This window comes from Lepidochelys kempii, chromosome 1 (assembly GCF_965140285.1).
Source record: "Lepidochelys kempii isolate rLepKem1 chromosome 1, rLepKem1.hap1, whole genome shotgun sequence".
Classification (NCBI taxonomy): Eukaryota; Metazoa; Chordata; order Testudines; family Cheloniidae; genus Lepidochelys; species Lepidochelys kempii.
The window spans coordinates 294,834,534-294,852,787 of record NC_136380.1 but is presented as its reverse complement, the minus strand read 5'-3'; the positions used below and the strand labels follow the sequence as shown (position 1 = coordinate 294,852,787).

At 43.7% G+C, this 18,254-nt stretch overlaps 2 protein-coding genes across 3 annotated transcripts in view; one reads left to right on the top strand and one right to left on the bottom strand.

Annotated features, from left to right (window-relative positions):
* RPAP3 (RNA polymerase II associated protein 3) overlaps positions 1-93 on the bottom strand; it is a 50,397-nt gene extending 50,304 nt beyond the window's left edge. The window contains exon 1 of one of the 2 annotated variants that reach the window (XM_073327966.2): positions 6-93. The gene's annotated coding sequence lies outside the window, so the exon portion shown is untranslated. The remainder of the gene's footprint in view (positions 1-5) is intronic. The other variant, XM_073327968.2, reaches the window with a different exon arrangement.
* Positions 29-17,708, top strand: ATP23 (ATP23 metallopeptidase and ATP synthase assembly factor homolog). The gene is made up of 6 exons (XM_073327970.2): positions 29-356; positions 2,910-2,955; positions 3,521-3,602; positions 7,461-7,598; positions 9,641-9,724; positions 13,030-17,708. Exons 1-6 carry the CDS (start codon positions 185-187, stop codon positions 13,231-13,233), a joined length of 726 nt encoding a protein of 241 aa, XP_073184071.1. The 5' UTR covers positions 29-184; the 3' UTR covers positions 13,234-17,708.
* Positions 17,709-18,254: the final 546 nt, after the last annotated feature.

The window sequence follows — 18,254 nt, the reverse complement described above, 5'->3', positions numbered from 1 at the left end:
CTCACCCCGAGCGACCGTTCCCGCTGGTGTCATGGCTGCCAGCGCCGCCCCTCGGCTCGCAGCACGTGGGGCGCAGCCGCCCCGGTGATTGGCGGGGCAGGGCCGGAGTTGACCTTTGCCCGGGAACCGCCGCTGCCGGGGGCATGTCTCCAACCCGCCTGTGAGCGCCCGGGGAGCCGGGCCCATGGATCGCAGCGAGCCGCCGCCGCCGGAGGTGGCCGAGGGGGAGGATTTCGGTTACCGGCTCTTCCCGGAGCGGCGCAGCGAGGCCAAGCCGCCGCGCAGCTTCCTGGCCACCAGCCTCTTCACCTTCAACCACAAGTGCCGGGTGATGCTGAAGATCGCCCTGGACACAAGTAGGCACCGAGGGGGGCTCCCGAGCCCTGGGGGCGCGGCGGGGTCGGCTCTGAGCGCGGGGGTTGAGGGGCCTGCCAGGCCGGGGGCGCGGAGCTTCTCGCCCAGGGGCCGGGTGTCGTGTGAGAAGCGGCTGCCCGGTGCTGCCAGTAGCAGTTACTGATACTAGAGCTGCTCGCTGACCTAATGTGCCAGGGGGCCGCGGGGAGCGAACTGGGGCCAGTGGCAGTTACGGATCCGTAAGGCTGTTCTTATTTGCTGACTTGTCCGAATTTGCTGAAACTTGACCGTGGTGTGGGATGGAAGCAAAGTCTTCAGCTTCCAGAGGACCCTGCCTGGTGTCCCTAAGTGTCAATTACTTCTTAATGGGGTGAGGGCATTTAAACATCATGCGTTTTGCGGCTTCATTTCCTGCGCTAACACAACATAGCAAGTGCAGTACCTGAAACACGGATGTCCTTGCTAAAGCTATTAGCATGTACTTATACATATTTTGAATGAGTATTTGTTCTTAAAATATACATTAAATATCACAGTGACAGGCATCTGCACACTTACAAAGGTAAACGATGAAGTGCTAAGACAGGGATGGGCAAACTTTTTGGCCCGAGGGCCACATCTGGGTATGGAAATTGTATGGCAAGCCATAAATGCTCACAAAATTGGGTTGGGTGCAGGAGGGGGTGAGGGCTCTGGCTGGGGGTGCGGACTCTGGGGTGGAGCCAGAAATGAGGAGTTCAGGGTACAGGACGGGAGTCTCCAGGCTGGGGCAGGGAGTTGGGATGTGGGGGGACGGACGGACAGGGTGAGGGCTCTGGCTGGAGATGCGGGCTCTGGGGTGGGACTGGGGATGAGGGATTTGAGGTGTAGGAGGGTTGGCTCCAGGCTGAGACCGAGGGGTTTGGAGGGCAGGAGGGGGATCGGGTGGGGACTGGGACACGGGGGGGTGGAGGGGGTTAGGGCTCTGGCTGGGGGTGCAAGCTGTGGGGTGGGGCCATAAATGAGGAGTTCAGAGTGTGGGAGGGGACTCTGGGCTGGGGCAGGGGAGTTAAGGGCTCCGGCTGGGGATGAGGGGTTTGGGGTGCAGAGGGGGCTCCGGGCTGGGATCGAGGAGTTTGGAGGGCGGGAGGAGGATCAGGGCAGGAGCTTGGGACGCAGGAGGGGCTCAAAGGTACAGGCTCCGGGCAATGCTTCTCTCAACTAGCTCCTAGAAGCAGTGGCATATCCCTCCTCCAGCTCTTACCAGAGGTGTGGCCAGGCCTCGGAGTACCACATCAGGGGGCGGGGCGGGGGGGTGCTCACCTCAGGTGGCTCCCCATCCCTGCTGCTCCTGGCGGAGGTGTGGCCAGGCAGCTCTGCAAGCAGGCATGTGCCAGGCTGTCTCTGTCTGAAGGCACCACCTCCTGCAGCTCCCATTGGCCGCAGTTCCTGGCCATGGGCTGGGAGCCACAGAGTCAGTACTTGGGGTCGGGGGATGGAGACAGCGTGCCTGGAGAACTGCCTGGCCGTGCCTCCGCCAGCAATAGCAGGGACAGGGAGCTGCCGGAGGGGAGCCCCCCATCTGGAACCCTGCACCCCAACTCCTTGCCCCAAACTCCCTCCCAGAGTGTGCCCCACAGCCCCTCCCACACTCCAGCCCCCTGCTGGCCCCACACCAACCGCACTATAAATCGGACTTTCCGTGCAGATCAGAGATGCCGGTTTACAGAGCTTGCTGGTTGACGAAGTGCTGGATAAAAGAGCTTTTACTGTATTGATTTTGGCAGTGCAGTGGGCAGTGCGGGGGGGGTGGATATTTGGAGCTTTTGGCATCTGTGAAGATACTGTAGGAATTGGTTTAATTGTGAGTAACTGGATGTTTCTGTTAAAGTGACCACCTCTAAAAAGCCCCTTCATTGTTCTTGGGCTTTTGTCTTGCTATGTAACTTTCCTTGTTCATCTTCCATATCTGCACTAATTCTGGTTAATTAATTAAGAAAATAACCTTCCAGAAGTGGCTGCTATATGTTCTTTTTACCCAGAAGGCCCTTTTCTGTAGATTGAGGGCATATACTAATTCTACACTTAGTCTCCATTATTATACACTGAGGCTGGGTGTACACTACATTAACAGTATCAGAAAGGGACTTTTCTTATTGTCGTAGTAAATCCACCTCTCTGAGAGGCCACAGCTAGGTTGACCAAAGTTTTAGGTGGAGGTCTGGCCTGACACTACATTACGCTAAGTTCTGTACAGAATTCAGAAGTGGCCTCTACACAAGCATTTGCTATTTAAACTATGTCTGTGTGCCCTGCAGTGAATTGAGCATTGTGTGGCTTTGAATGTCATTTTTAATTAATCTGAACTAGGACAATTGTAAATTGACTTCTCATCCAGTGCTTTTCCAAAGAAAGTCATGCTGCTCTTACTTTAAGATGCAGTGTCAATTCATCACCATATAATGATAATTGCATAAATCTCACTTCGTAATTATCTTTTATGTAATAAATAACTGAACTGTACTTGCTGTACAAAATTTTGTGTAGAGAAATTGATTGCAGCATTGTTTTTCTAGGTCCTTATGCTCAACTTCTTCTTGATGCTATGAAGCAGTCTGGCTGGTAGGTCAACCTCTGACTTGTGTGTTCTATATTGACTTCTGGTATGATGGGATAGCCTAATTTTGGCAATTAATTGGTCTTTGATTATAAGCAGTAAATATTCCCAATGGCCTGTGATGGGATGTTAGATGGAGTGGGATCTGAGTTACTACAGAGAATTCTTTCCTGGGCATCTGGCTGGTGAATCTTGCCCACATGCTCAGGGTTTAGCTGATCGCCATATTTGGGGTTGGGAAGGAAATTTCCTCCAGGGCAGATTGGTAGAAGCCCTGGGGGTTTTTCGCCTTCCTCTACAGCGTGGGACACGGGTCACTTGCTGGAGGATTGTCTGCACCTTGAAGTCTTTAAACCATGATTTGAGGACCTCGATAGCTCAGACATAGGTTAGGGGTTTGTTACAGGAGTGGGTGGGTGAGATTCTGTGACCTGCGTTGTGCAGGAGGTCAGACTAGATGATCATAATGGTCCCTTCTGACCTTAAAGTCTATGAATCTATAGTGAATGGATTTTCCTTAGCAATCTTATTTAAAATTTCCCTCTAACATCATACTTCTTGACCTTTCAGCACTGTTCATAAAGATCGGCACTTTGCCTGTGAAGACTGTGATGGGTGTGTCAGTGGAGGTTTTGATGCTGCAACATCACAGGTGGGCATTGATGTTGACTATTTTAATACCCTACAAAGTGAAAAAGATTACAAGAACATGTATTTATAATCAAAATCAGATTTTTAAATGTTGGAAGTTTGATTTAAATACATAAAAGAAAGTTAACTTTAAAATTTGGTAGATCCATGCTTATCCTTAGCTACTGACGCTTCTTTGTAAAGTGCTTTGAGCTGTGTTAATGAAAAGCACTATGTACGCGTTATTATTTGGAGATAACACCACTAATCTTAGTACACAGCAGGTTGAAGCCATGGTTAATGGAGAAAAATAGTGGGATCCTCAAAGTTCTCAGTGATGCAGATGACCTGCCTGGGATCTTTGAGGGATTGTAGGATAACTATAAAATGAAAGAATTAGGGTTATCTTAAATTTGTTTAAGGAAATATATGTGTTGTAAAGAAAGGCCCATACTAGCAAGTAGAAGGAAGGCCTTGAAAATAATGAGTTACAGGCCAGAAGAAATTAACTAAGGGAGGATGTCTGATTCAAAGAATAATAAAATAAAAGAGAGCTTCTGAAAAGAAGGCCTCTGATCAATGGGGTGACTGCAGATTAGTTTTAAATAAGAAAGAGAATCTGTCTTAAAATGAGCCAGCACGGCCCTAACAACCCCACGTACCAGTGTTACCTAAAAATTAGGGCCTATGTAAACCCAGATGCAAAGGAAAACCCATTTGGTCAGCAAGAAGGAGGGGAAGAGATTGTAAATCTTATCTGGATTAAGACTGGAAATAAGGGTGCACAATCTCAAGTTGTTTTTTAGCTGATGTCAGTAATTGGCAATGACATCTCTTGATTGTTAAAGGGTATAAAATGTAAATTCTTAAAGGGTTCAATGCTAATACTTGCCTGACCATGGTGGAGCCAACCAATATGATGGAATACATCCAATATTCAAGGAGCTGACAGAGGCGATATCTGAGCCATTAGAAAAAAAATGGAAGAGATTATAGAGGACTGGAAGGGGGCAAATACACAGTAGAACCTCAGAGTTACGAACACCTTGGGAATAGAGGTTGTTCGTAACTCTGAACAAAATGTTATGGTTGTTCTTTCAAAAGTTTACAACTGAACATTACTTAATACAGCTTAGAAACTTTACTATGCAGAAGAAAAATGCCGCTTTTAACCATCTTAATTTAAATGAAACAAGCACAACGTTTCTTTACTTGCTAAATCTTTTTTTAAACTTTCCTTTTTTTCTTTAGTAGTTTACGTTTACAGTACTGTACTATATTTGATTTCTATGTTTGTTTTTTGGTTTTTTGGTCTCTGCTGCTGCCTGATTGTGTACTTCCAGTTCCCAGTGAGGTGTGTGGGTGACTGGTCAGTTTGTAACTCTGAGATTCTATTGTAGTGCCAATCTATACAAAGGAAAATAAGGACAACATGGGGAATTACAGACTAGTCAGCTTAAGTTCAGTACTCGGAAAGATAATGGAGCAAATCAAGTAATCAATTTGCAAATACCTAAACGATAATAAGATGATGAGTAACAATCAACATGGGTTTGTCAAGAACAAATTGTGTCAAACCAACCTAATAGCTTTCTTTGACAGGGTGAGTAGTGGGGAAGCGGTAGATGCGGTATACCCTGACTTTATAATGCTTTTGATACTGTCCCGTGTGACCTCATAAACAAACTAGGGAAATACAACCTAGATCGGGCGGGCAAACTTTGTGGCCCGAGGGCCACATTTGGGTATGGAAATTGTATGGCGGGCCATGAATGCTCACAAAATTGGAGTTGGGGTGCAGAAAGGGGTGAGGACTCTGGCTGGGGGTGTGGACTCTGAGCTGGGGCCAGAAATGAGGAGTTCAGGGTACAGGACGGGGCAGCTCCTGGCTGGGGTAGGGGGTTGGGTGGGGGGAAACAGGGATGGTGGCTCTGGCTGGAGGTGCGGGCTCTGGGGTGGGGTTGAGGGATTTGAAGTGCAGGAGGGTGCTCCAGGCTGGGACTGAGGGGTTCGGAGGGCAGGAGGGGGATCAGGACTGGGGTTGGGACATGGGGGAGAGGGGTTAGGGCTCTGGGATGGGGCCATAAATAAGGAGTTCAGGGTGCGGGAGGGGGCTCCAGGCTGGGGCAGAGGGGGTGAGGGCTCTGGCTGGGGGTGTAGGATCTGGGGTGGAGCAGAGGATAAGGGGTTTGGGATGCAGGAGGGGGCTCTGGGCTGGGATCGAGGGCTTCTGAGGGCAGGAGGGGGATCAGAGCATGGGCTTGGGGTGTGGGAGGGGCTCAAGGGTGCAGGCTCTGGGAGGTGCTTATCTCAAGCATCTCCTGGAAGCAGCGGCATGTCCTCTCTCCAGCTCCTACGCAGAGGAACGTCAGGGTGACTCTGCACACTGCCCTGTCCTCAGGTGCCGTCCCTGCAGCTCCCATTGGCTGCAGTTCCCGGCCAATGGGAACTACAGGGGCGGTGCTTGGCGCAGGGGAAGCGCGCAGAGCTCCCTGGCTGCCCCAAATGTAGGAGCTGGAGGAGGGACATGCTGCTGCTTCCGGGACACACTTGCGCAGAACGCTGCGACACGCATGTGCAGAACGGAACCCATCTCCGTCTGGTGCGTGGGTGTGGGGCAAGCCCCAGACCCCGCTCGCCAGCAGGAGCTTGAGGGCAAGATGAAATTGGCTGGCAGGTTGGATGTGGCCCGCGGGCCGTAGTTTGCCCACCCCGACCTAGGTGGAGCTATTATAAGGTGGGTGCATAACTGGTTGGAAAACAGTTCCAAGACAGTAGTTAGCAGTGTTTCACAGTCAAGCTGGAAGGGCATATCGAGTGCAGTCCCACGGGGATTGTTCCTGGGTCTGCCTCTGTTCAATATCTTCATAAATGATTTAGATAATGACGTAGAGAGTACACTTATAAAGTTTATGGTATTCCACTTAAGAAGGAACAGTCAGTTCGACACATAAGAAATGGGAAATGACTGTCTAGGAAGGAGTACTGCAGAAAAGTGGATTAAATATGAGTCAAAAGTGTAACACTGTTGCAAAAGAAGAAAACATCATTCTGGGATTTGTCAGCAAGAGTATTTTAAGCAGACATGAGAAGTAATTCTTCCACTCTATTCTGTGCTGATAAGGCCTCAACTGGAGTGTTGTGTCCAGTTCTGATGTCACATTTCAGGAAAGATGTGGACAAATTGGAGAATGTCCAGAGGAGCACAACAAAAATGATTAAAGGTCTAGAAAATATGACCTATGAATGAAGAATGAAAAAACTGTGTTTGTTTAGTCTGGAGAAGAGCAGTCTGGGGGCGTTGGTTATAACAGTTTTCAAGTACATAAAAGGTTGTTCCTAACTGTCAGGATAGTTAAGCACTGGAACAAATTGCCTAGGAAGGTTATGCAATATCCATCATTGTAGGTTTTTAAAAACAGGTTAGATGAATATCTGTCAGGAATGATCTAGTTTTTACTTAGTCCTGCTTTAAGTATAGGGAACTGGACTAAATCTACTGAGGTCTCTTCCAGTCATACACATGTATGATTTAATGATTATGGGTCTAAGAACCCCTGGGTTTAGCCCATTTGTAAGTATCTTGATCAAATGCTTGTAAAATGTTGTTTTTTGTTTTTTGGTTTTTTTTTTTACTGTGGGGATGTAGTAAAGGGCTTATTAGTTAGGCTTTTAGGTATGTTTAGAACAATTGTATAAATACTATTTGACCTTTGAATTTAATAAAGGAATTATGGTTAAATTAGTATTGTAGTGATTGCGTAAATAATTCCAACAGGATCGGGAGTAAAGCCAGTAATACTGTTCAAAGCTAGTATACTCTTGCAAGGAAAATTCCTTTAACTTTCTGCTAAAGACTTCCTATATTTTTGTTCTACAGATTGTTCTATGCCAGAACAATATTCATCAACAATCCCATATGAACCGAGTAGTTACGCATGAACTGATTCATGCTTTTGATCACTGTCGTGCACATGTTGACTGGTTCAGCAATGTCAAACATTTAGCCTGTTCAGAGGTAAGTCAATGTGCTTGTCACACACAAGTAGGCTTCTTACTTGAGTCTGAGTGTTACTGGTGGCTATTAGAGGTTTTGGTGCTGAGCCAAACATTCTGTTCTATCCAAACATAATTCAGTATAACTCCTTCTTCATCCTCCTCCCCCACCCACCTTTTGTTGGTTCAATCTAGAGATCAGATTTGTTCAAAGTACAAGTTGAAATACTATGTTTTGGAGTTTAACAAACAAATGTAATACATCATACATATTTATCTGCTTCTGATATGTAAAGAAGTGAACATTATCATGTTTCAATAGCTACAGAATAAAAACATGTAGATGATAGTACAGTATTTATAAAGTTCCTTTTTCTACAAATACTGATATTTTGTATAATCTTCATAGTAGTATATTAGAGTTCAAAAGTAAAGTTAATAACAGAAGTGACTTTTTCTGTAAAAATATTTACTTATTATTTCATTGACTGTAGCCTTAATAATCATAAACCTCTGTTCATGACACTCTAATCCTTTCCTGGAGAGTGGTTATTACCAGATTGAGTGGCACATAGCTGCTTGTGTAGCATGGAGAACTTGATGGATTATGAAACGAAACTAAGCTACTTACACAGGTTACTAATAGTTCATTTTGGAATATGAACCAGAATTATATGAATATATTTCCATGTAAATGTCATCTTTCTCATTTTGATAAAGTAGAAAATTTCCTCACTGTAACAAAAAAAATTATGCCAATAAAGATAATGTAAATATATAGAGTTAAATGGTGTCTGTGTCATTTTAGTTTAAAACATTTAGGAGTACTTTTCAAGAACTGTAAAGAATGATATCTGGAGTTGATAGCAGAAACTTACAGGTTTCATTGTAAAACTGCAGATTCAGTATTCTGTCCTAATGAGAGAAGTAATATAATGAATTTGCTACCAAAAAGTCAGATTTTATACAGGTACATGAAATTGTATATCATGTTTGCATTTGTTTTACCTGGAGAAGATGCACTTTAAGTGGCAGTCAGCTGTGATTTCTTTGTAATTCTTCTTAGAAATGAATTTGGTTTAGTATCTAGTAGCCACATATACAATATCATTAAAGCCCCTCTGGAATTCAGAAATTTCATTATCTACCTACCTGCTTTTTGTCTCTAAAGGAGTAATAGGGTGCCATTGTGCTGAATGTAAAAAATTAGAACTTAAGATTTAACACAAGATTGGGCTCAAACTTTTCTGGGAATTGCTTGCTTGTACTTTTTGGCCCGTTTTTTGTGTCTAAACAACTTTTGCCCTTTCAATCTTTTAAATTCACCAGTACAAATACTAGCTTCCTCTTATGAAACAATGATTTATTTTTTTTCTACACATGATTTTAATTTTTTTTTTTTTTTCTTAAATAAACTACTGGAGCAGTGTTTCCCATCCCAGAAGGTAGGCTATACCAAGGAAGCCCCAGACTAGTCTGGAGGAGGGAGAGAAAGTGCGAGGAAGAGAAATGTGCATGACTCTGTCTGTACTTCTCTTAATGAAGCTGTGTTCCTGCTACTGTGGAAAATGCAGCAGGTGGTTCTTTGAAAGCCACTTGCCTGCCTGCCTTGCTCTTACAGTAGTCCCTAATGCAGATGGCAACAGGAGCATCTCACAGGGTTTTCAAGTTCAAGCAGTGGCTCAGAGATCTATTTTTTTCTTCTCTACTCCCTGATCACTCATTTCATCTGCAAGAGCATGTATGACGTGGCCCTCCGGAGTCACCAATGGATATTCCCTCCAGAACAATATGTAGCCTTTATATAGGAGTGGGGAGGTACTATGAAAAGAAAAAAGCAAAAGTACAGGAAAGAGCAAAATCAGGGGAAAAGATGGTGGTCAATGAACCATGCCCTGGCATAGCTGACACCAAGAAGGCAAAGAAGGGTTCAGTGTTCCCCAGTTAAGCACAAAGAGGGAGAATCCACCAGAAGAATACTGGAAACTACTTCATTATATTAAGACTTACTGTAATGCTCTGACTTTTCCATTTATTTTCTGTGGTCTTTTGTTTTCATGATAGATTCGAGCTGCTAATCTCAGTGGAGACTGCTCACTCATAAATGAAATGACCAGATTTAAATTTGGATTAAAACAGCACCATCAGGTAAAGAAGACTGTGCCTTGTAAATACTGCTTACTTATGTTAAGGAACAGTACAGTATGGCTTTGGACTTTATTATCGTAGTCCATCAAGCAATACACCAACTCCCATTAAATTCCTAGCCACAATCTTACCACAGGAAAAACAGTAGATGATGGGAAATCATTGTAAATTTTGTATAATTTTATATTGCCCACCTACCCATCCATATCCGACTTTCGCCTGCCACTTCCCAAAACCTAAATTTTCCCCTCTAGCTCTCTCACCTTCAGTCCTTTTCATAGATTCATAGACTTTAAGGTCAGAAGGGACCATTATGATCATCTAGTCTGACCTCCTGCACAACGCAGGTCACAGAATCTCACCCACCCACTCCTGTAACAAACCCCTAACCTATGTCTGAGCTATCGAGGTCCTCAAATCATGGTTTAAAGACTTCAAGGTGCAGACAATCCTCCAGCAAGTGACCCGTGTCCCACGCTGTAGAGGAAGGCGAAAAACCCCCAGGGCTTCTACCAATCTGCCCTGGAGGAAATTTCCTTCCCAACCCCAAATATGGCGATCAGCTAAACCCTGAGCATGTGGGCAAGATTCACCAGCCAGATGCCCAGGAAAGAATTCTCTGTAGTAACTCAGATCCCACTCCATCTAACATCCCATCACAGGCCATTGGGAATATTTACTGCTTATAATCAAAGACCAATTAATTGCCAAAATTAGGCTATCCCATCATACCAGAAGTCAATATAGAACACACAAGTCAGAGGTTGACCTACCAGCCAGACTGCTTCATAGCATCAAGAAGAAGTTGAATTTCCTTTCTGCCTCTCCTAGCTTCCCCTTCCTCAAGTCATCCCTACCTCTCTGTTTTTCTAAATTGCCTCCATACCACTGCCCCACACTCCCCAGCTCTCCCACCCATCTCCCTCCGCTCACCCCTGTATCTGAGGTGTTGGCTGTCATTCTTGTCAATTTCATGGTTCCATCTGGAACTGAAGCCAGGGTGAGTTGGGGCTCCTGCACCGACGAGTGGGGAGCTGAGAGCTGTGGGGAGGGGGGCGCACCGGGCTCCTGGTGGGGAGCCAAGAGCGCAGGGAGCTGATAGCCCAGGTGGGGAGCCGGTAGCTGATGGGGGGGGGGCAGCCAGGCTCTTGGTGGGGAGCTGCGTGCGGAGCTGAAAGTCTGGGCTCTTGTGCCCCCCCCCCCCCACACACACACACACTGCCCTTCTAAAGTAAATGGAAGCGCTCCTTGTGAGGATGCACACCGCTGACAGGAGGAGGATTGTGTGGACATTAACCACCACAGTAGTTACTGCGGTGGCTGTAAGTCAACCTAACATAGGTTGACTTACGTTTTTAATACAGATATGCCCCCAGTGTCTCCTCACTCCATTGCCCTCTTCACAGTTTCTCCTTGTACCTGGCTCCTCTCCTCCCTTATATCTGTCTCCTAAGGAGGAGGGAGAGAAGAAACTGCTGCTGGATGGAAACCTGATTTGGTAGTGACTCCTCTTTGTCCCCCTGCTTCTATTGCTCCCAGGCCCTTTCAGGGGAGGGGCATAGGTGGGCCGGGATGGAGCTGAGCTGGCTGCAGCCTCTCCTGCCTTGTCAGAAGGATAAAACGGCTCCTTCTGGCAGTAGGCTCCAGTGAGACTCCTACTCTGTGCAGGAGCTAAATGGCAGCTGGCAGGAAGAGGAGAGCTGGCTGAATGCTGCTTCACGAAGCAGCAGCCTGTCTGTTCTCTGTCCCTTCTGCTATCCTTGCTCCTTCCCTTTCTAGCCAGCCAAATGTTCAGGAGACAAATACGTTGTTGATTCCCTCCATCCTACCTTGAAAGCTGCCAGAGACAGGTTGTCCCTATAATTAAGCCTGGATTCTGTTGTCCCACTCTTTGCCTAGTCATGCACACCTGTGCAAAGTTATAGCATTCTCATTTGGTATCATTTTACATTCACTGGCCATTGGTGTGGAATGCTACTGGGTCTCTACTCCAGTCCCTATGAATGCCCTGAGCCATGGAGTCCTGACCACCCCGTGATTGTGCAAGAGGCTTCTCTTGCTCAGAGGTTGGGAACATACCAGGGATTTGCTCCCTTCCCTCAGCTACCTTTGCATCTTCTCTGTCCATTTTCTACCAGCATTTGTTTTCCTCTATCATTCTAATTTGGGTAGGGAGCATCTGGCCCTGAAAACAGATTCCAGAGCTGTGCCATTGAAGATGGAAGGGCTCTAAATGAAGGATAAAACTGAAAGGAGAAGAACCTTCAAAATCAAGCTTTTAACATATCTTTTAAGACACTTTCCAAAGGGTTACATTTTTTTTTTAGAAGAAAAATTCCCGCAAAAAATAAGATTTTTGCATTGGTAGAATCAATGCATTTTTTAAAAAAAGCTAAATTAGGAGCTTGTGGTTTTTCCAGCTCGAACTACTGCTTAATAAATTAATTACAATGGGTAGTCAGTAAGAACAGAATAAGAGTGACTAGGGTTGACCAGAAGTGTCTTCTGAATTGGATTTTTTCTGAAGCTTTAGTTTTTGTTTCCTATGTATGGAAAGACTCAAAAGCCAGTTCAGAATATAAATTTAGTATAGAGTCAGACATGCAGCCCCTTAGTCAGGAAAGGCTCCCCAAGACTTCAGTGGGACTTTTACTTAAGTACAGATTACAGGACTGAACTTGAATAAATCTATTCCTGGCTGATCTAGAGCAGCAATTACTGACAGTGGCTTGGGGATCTTGTGTATCCTTTTCTTCTTTTTAGAGGAAAAGCCCAATAGGTAGCAGTTGCTACAGAAAGGTGGGATCAGGGAAAGTAACCACAGGAGGGGAGAGTGATGGCAGAGGAGTCAAGCCCTCTAGATCTTCTATTTGATGATAGTTGAAAAAGGCTAAGTGACACATGGCTGTTCAACTTGGAGCAGGTTTTCTCTTGTGTGAATGTCTAAGTTGTACACTTTTTTTTTTTTTTTTTTTTTTACATAAAGCCAGAGTTTTAAACTGCATTTGAATTATTGCTACTCAAAGAAAAATAGCATTTCTTCTTATTACATGAAGATTTAGGTGCATAATGAAAATTAAATAGTTAATTTTAGATTAAAGAAAAATACATTTAAATGATCACAAGTTTGTTTTTGAGATCTGTCTATTTGGAATGGTGTCAGTTTTCTGTGATACATAATTAACTGTAACCTTAATGTTGACACACATGCAATAGGAACTAACATTTAGATAGATCTGTACAAAATGGTTTGTAACTTGTGACCTCAAATCGTAGCTACAATTTTTTCCCCCCATTTCTTTCAGACCTGTGTACGAGACCGAGCCATTCGCTCCATTTTGGCTGTTAGAAAAGTAAGCAAAGAAACAGCAGAAAAAGCTGTGGATGGAGTTTTTGACTCCTGTTTTAATGATCATGAACCATTCGGAAGAGTCCCACACAGTAGATCAGATGCCAAGTATGCTTACAGAAACTTTCAGAACCGGGATCGATATTATGCAAATTTGTAAAGGTGACTGTTAATCATTAGCAGTGTTGTCAAACTGAAAACTTAGGAAGGTGCTGGTGGAGAGAGGAAATTCTGACAAGTAAACTACAATTTTGTATGGAAAGCTTACATAAAAGCCAAGTTCCACTGATGAGTTAGAAATAATCTGAGTAAATGAACAAGAGCTGTAAACCATGTATTTCCTCACCTGTTTTTCAGTGTTTCTTTTGACATATCAGATGTTTAATCCACTCATTTCAATTAATGTGTAAATCTGCTCAGTCCAATTAAGAATTATTTTCAAAATGTCTTTTATCTTTCCTGAATAAAGTGATTTAAGATGTTCAGATTTTTACAAATTATGTGTTGTGTAGATATGTCTGTATAGGATATTGAAAACTGAGCATTCCTTTTTCAAAGTGGGTACCTAAAGTCAGGATCTTAAATCCACATATGGGCACTTAAGGCTAGGTCCACAAAGGGATTTAGGTGCTTAACTGCTGCTTCAGGTGCCTAAGTCCAATATTTAGATCCTCAAAACCTCTGTTGAGCTGCTGCCAAACCCTGTAGGTGACTACATTTCCTAGGCACCTACATTTTTGCTGGTAGGCAGCAGTGTCTATCCCCAAATTTTGACACTCAACACCTAAGCCCTGGCAGGATTCACAAATTAGGCATTCCCCTGCCTAACTCGCTGATGCAGTGGTAGTGCTCAGAGGCCACCTTAGGCGATGCCTACCAGATTAGGCTCCATACAAAACAGTAGTGGTGGTGTGATTCCACCGAGTTAGGTGCTGCAACACGGAGCCTAAGTCTCCTTTGTGAATCTTCCCTTTCGGGCTTGTCTACATGGTACGTTAGTGTAGAACCAGTAAGCGTGTAAATTCTAGTGTGTACCAGCATGTTGCACACAGTCTGGACCCTGCTGCGTGCACTAAAAGTTACCTAGAGCACATTGACAGAGACCTACTTGAAACATGACTATGTCAACACGCAGCAGGGTCCACATGCATCAGTTAGTACACAACTCACTTGTGCATGCTAGAATTTACACCCTATCTGGTGGGCAATAATGTGCCATGTAGACAAACTCTTAAACTCCTTTGACAATCCAAGCCCTAAATAAATGACTAGATTTTCAAATGAGCACAGAAGCTCCCCTTGACTTCAGTGGGAACTTCTAGGCATTCAGTTTTTGCACATTTAACCACGTATTTAACTTAAGCTTAGGCTCCCACTTCTAAAAATCTTAGCCAGTCTGTTTTATGCTGTTAGTGGTTGTTTAAAAATAGTGACTTTTTCTTTTAAATGTTTAAAGAGGGACAATGAGATACCCTTTCATCTAAGGTGGCTACTTACAAATATACAGTTTTGGCCCTTCTCCCATGCAGGGTGCTCCATGCCGTGACTTGTGGGGCTCTTCTCAGATAAACTCCTACATCTGCCCATATTAAATTACTGAATCGTAACCTAAAGGTTGTCGTACACTTTTAAAACTTCTTATGGCATAACTGTGTCAGTCAGGGGTATGAAAACCCCCATATCCCCTAGAGACATAGCTATGCCAGCAAAACCACCAATGTAGACACTGCAATGCCAACAGAAGATTGTTTCTGTTGGAAGAGCTAACATCATTGGGGGACAAGATGTTTCTGCACCAGCAGAAAAACTCCTCCTCTCACTGTGTGCTGCTTCTGCGCTAGGGGGTTCTGGTGGCATAGTTGTGCTGCTACAGGCTCTGCCTTGTCGACATAGCTAAGCCTTAAGTCACAAACAGCATCATGTAAAGGGTGTCAGAAAGATAAGGTCTAAAACAAATATTAAGTAAACTGGTTACCTGTACTGCTTTTCTTAGCATTATTTGAATTTCAATTGCTTAACTATAAAAAAAAACCTTGAGTTGGTTTTTCTTTAGAGTTTTATTAACTATCCTTAACAACATCAACTAATAGCATAGGATATAAAGTAAAAGTAGTAATGGACTATGATTTTGCTAACACTGGCTAGAAAATTGATTAATACAGTACATCCAGGTTTTCAGAATCAACACAACCACAATGAAAAACAACAATGATACTCAATTACTGTCTTGGGAAGGTGACTTTGGTTAGAGTTTGACTCAGTCCCTCAGAATACGAACTCACTTTTGCCAATTGGTTATCAACTGGGAGGTGTTACCACAGAGGAACCACCACCCAAGTTAAAACAAGACAGTTTGGTCAATTACTTGCACCCTACTCCCCTCCTCTGCTCAGGTCTCCTTCCCAACAGATCTATAGTAGTCAGCTCTTAACCTGCTTCCACATAAATTATATTAGCCCCAGGATCTTATTAACACTCCTGACTAAAACTCCTACTTTCATATGTGATCTTCTTTTACATTTGTATACACTTAGACCTTGAAAGCCAGTGTGAAATCATTAACTGAAGTTAGGCTTGGCTAAATTCAATTTTTATTTTATTTTTATAATTTTGATGGATAACATGCTTGTTAAGCATTTTTTTATTTTTATCAATTTAAATTTTCACAGCTGTGGGAAATTGGGTTAATTTTTTTTTCCTGTTTTTTATTTAAATTTTCACAATTGCAGAAAATTGTGGGTGGGTCACACTTATTTGGTGACACTGAGATTTAAAAAATTAAAGCTTTGTAACGTTAAAACAAATGTCAACATCATATGTCAAAACATACAAAGTAAATAGTCTTAAATCAAACTCTAATAATTTCGAGCAGAATCTTCTTTCTTGGCCTTTCTGTAAATTCAGTCATCAATGGAAATATTGTCAGTTTGTACAAGTATGATGAAATCAACATTTATTGACATTTACCAATACAAATCTAATCCTTTTCAAACCTAACTATAATAGACATATGCTGACTGCTTCACAATCTTAGTCAGAAACAGTAACTTGTTCAATTTCAAACTTGTTCAATTTTACAACAATTTTGGTTGGAACCTCATACTGTTACAAAACAAGGACAAATACTGCCGTGCCGCTAAAAGTTGTGCAGTGTAGCTGCTGTTTGTCGGCTCTCCTGCCAACAAAAAACTTCCACCCCCAATGAGCACTGTTTGTGTTTTCCCTGCCGACAGTGTGCTGTTTACACTGGCACTTCTTGCGGCAAAACTTCTGTCGTTCAGGATAACACCTCTGAAAGACAAAAGTTTTGTTGTTCAATTGCCAGAGTAGACAAAGCCTAACTCTGTGACCCTCTTTAAAGCACGTTCACAAGCATGGATGTGCCCTTAATTAAGTACCCAGTTTCAGGAAGTAGTCAGTTGAGTAATTTGGGTTGTCACCAAGAGAAAGTGTGTGTTACTTATCAACAGACCTTTGCTCAGCTGTCAGTTTTCAGCTCAGTCACTGTTCACAGCAGGAGTTGATGCTGCAAATACAGGCGGAGCAAAGGATGGACCTGACTATAGTCTTGTCCTGATGTGCTAGCAGGCAATCTGAATTCCTGGAAAATAAGACAGTTAAATGCGTCTATCCAAGATAGCCGATGACATTGAGTACTTAGGTGGCCAGCTCAGTCTTCTCTCTTCCAGGTGTCTTCAGCTTTCAGGAAGTGATGCGTTGAAGGAGCTGTTTTATCCCATTCCAGTTGAGTGGTCCAGCTTGGCTCCTCTGGTTGGAGTGCTGCTGTGGACCAATTAGATGATAACTCATACTTCTGCCAAATATTTGAAATTTTCAGTCAAAATGAGAGTTGTCCTCTCACTGTCTAATCAGGGAATGTAGGCATCACCTTTGAGCTTTTGCAACTGGGGCTGAAAATTTTCCAGTCTCTTCATACAAAACATCTTGTCATACCAGCTTGTATAAGACAAGTTAAGCCATAGCTGTTGGTACAACCATCTTGGGATAAACATTGAGCATGGGCTGGGTTGCTCTAGTCAGTAATTTATTTCTGCAATTCGCTTTGCTGTGGTGCATCCCTTGGCCAGCTTCATAGGCTATGCTTGTTCAAGGTGCAGTTTCTCCATCAGCACTCTACTAGCTGGTGAAATGTGAAGTTTAAAGTTCATATAATTTATAAAGTTCCAGTGCATTCTTTGATGCTTTTTAAACTTGTTTTAAACAGTCCATTATGCAATGCAAAGTCACTTCAAGAACTGCTGTTCTCCAGCAGGCTGGAACAGATGTATAAATCTTCCATTTCTGTGCTCCTTGTTTTAATAATTCTAGGAACCTTTTTATGCATAACTGAGCTGGATCTCTACATTATTGACCAAATATTTTTGATTATTCCACTCTCATTGTGTCCTTATAAGATGCTATTTGGTTTCAGTCCTTTTTATTTATTGCTTTTTTCAGCACATGTGTATTTCACCAATTTATAGCATAAACATGCTTGATTGCAAATATTAGTGTTGCTTCTTCACTTTATCGCTACACTAAAATAACTCAATATGAATGCAACCTGCTACTTTCCTTAACAGGATTGCCCAAGAGGTAAACCCTGTCATTAAAGTTCGCAATATTTTGCCCCAACCTGTTTTTTGTTCTGTACAAGTGTGATAAGAAGCTGCCCTACATTCTATCACTTATAGCCAACTTCCATTTTAAAACATAACTTTTATTTAATCACAATAGTTGATTCAATCTGGTTCCCTATTCACCTGTCCCCACTATTTTATCTGGCAATATAATATAGTATCTTAATATTTGATAGTGTGACAGGGTCAGGCTGGATGGCTACAGGAGAGTAATCCTATTGGGATCTGGGAAGTGGGCGGGCGAAGCCCGTCCACTGCTAAAGAATCCCCCCCCAGCCTAAGAGGGGGATCCACAGGACCTGGATACCAAATAAATCCGGGGGACAACTAATGAAATAACAGGGACGGGAGTGTGGTCAAAGGGTCAAACGAAGGGAACAGGATGGGGACACCGAGCAGAGAACCCCAGACAGCGCCCACTGCTCCTCAAAGGCATCAAGGGAATCAGTGGATGCTGCCCAGAGGAACTCTGCCCGGATACGTGAACGAACCGAGGATAAGAAATAGGCCCCACAGTCACAGGAGACTCCATTGGCCAACC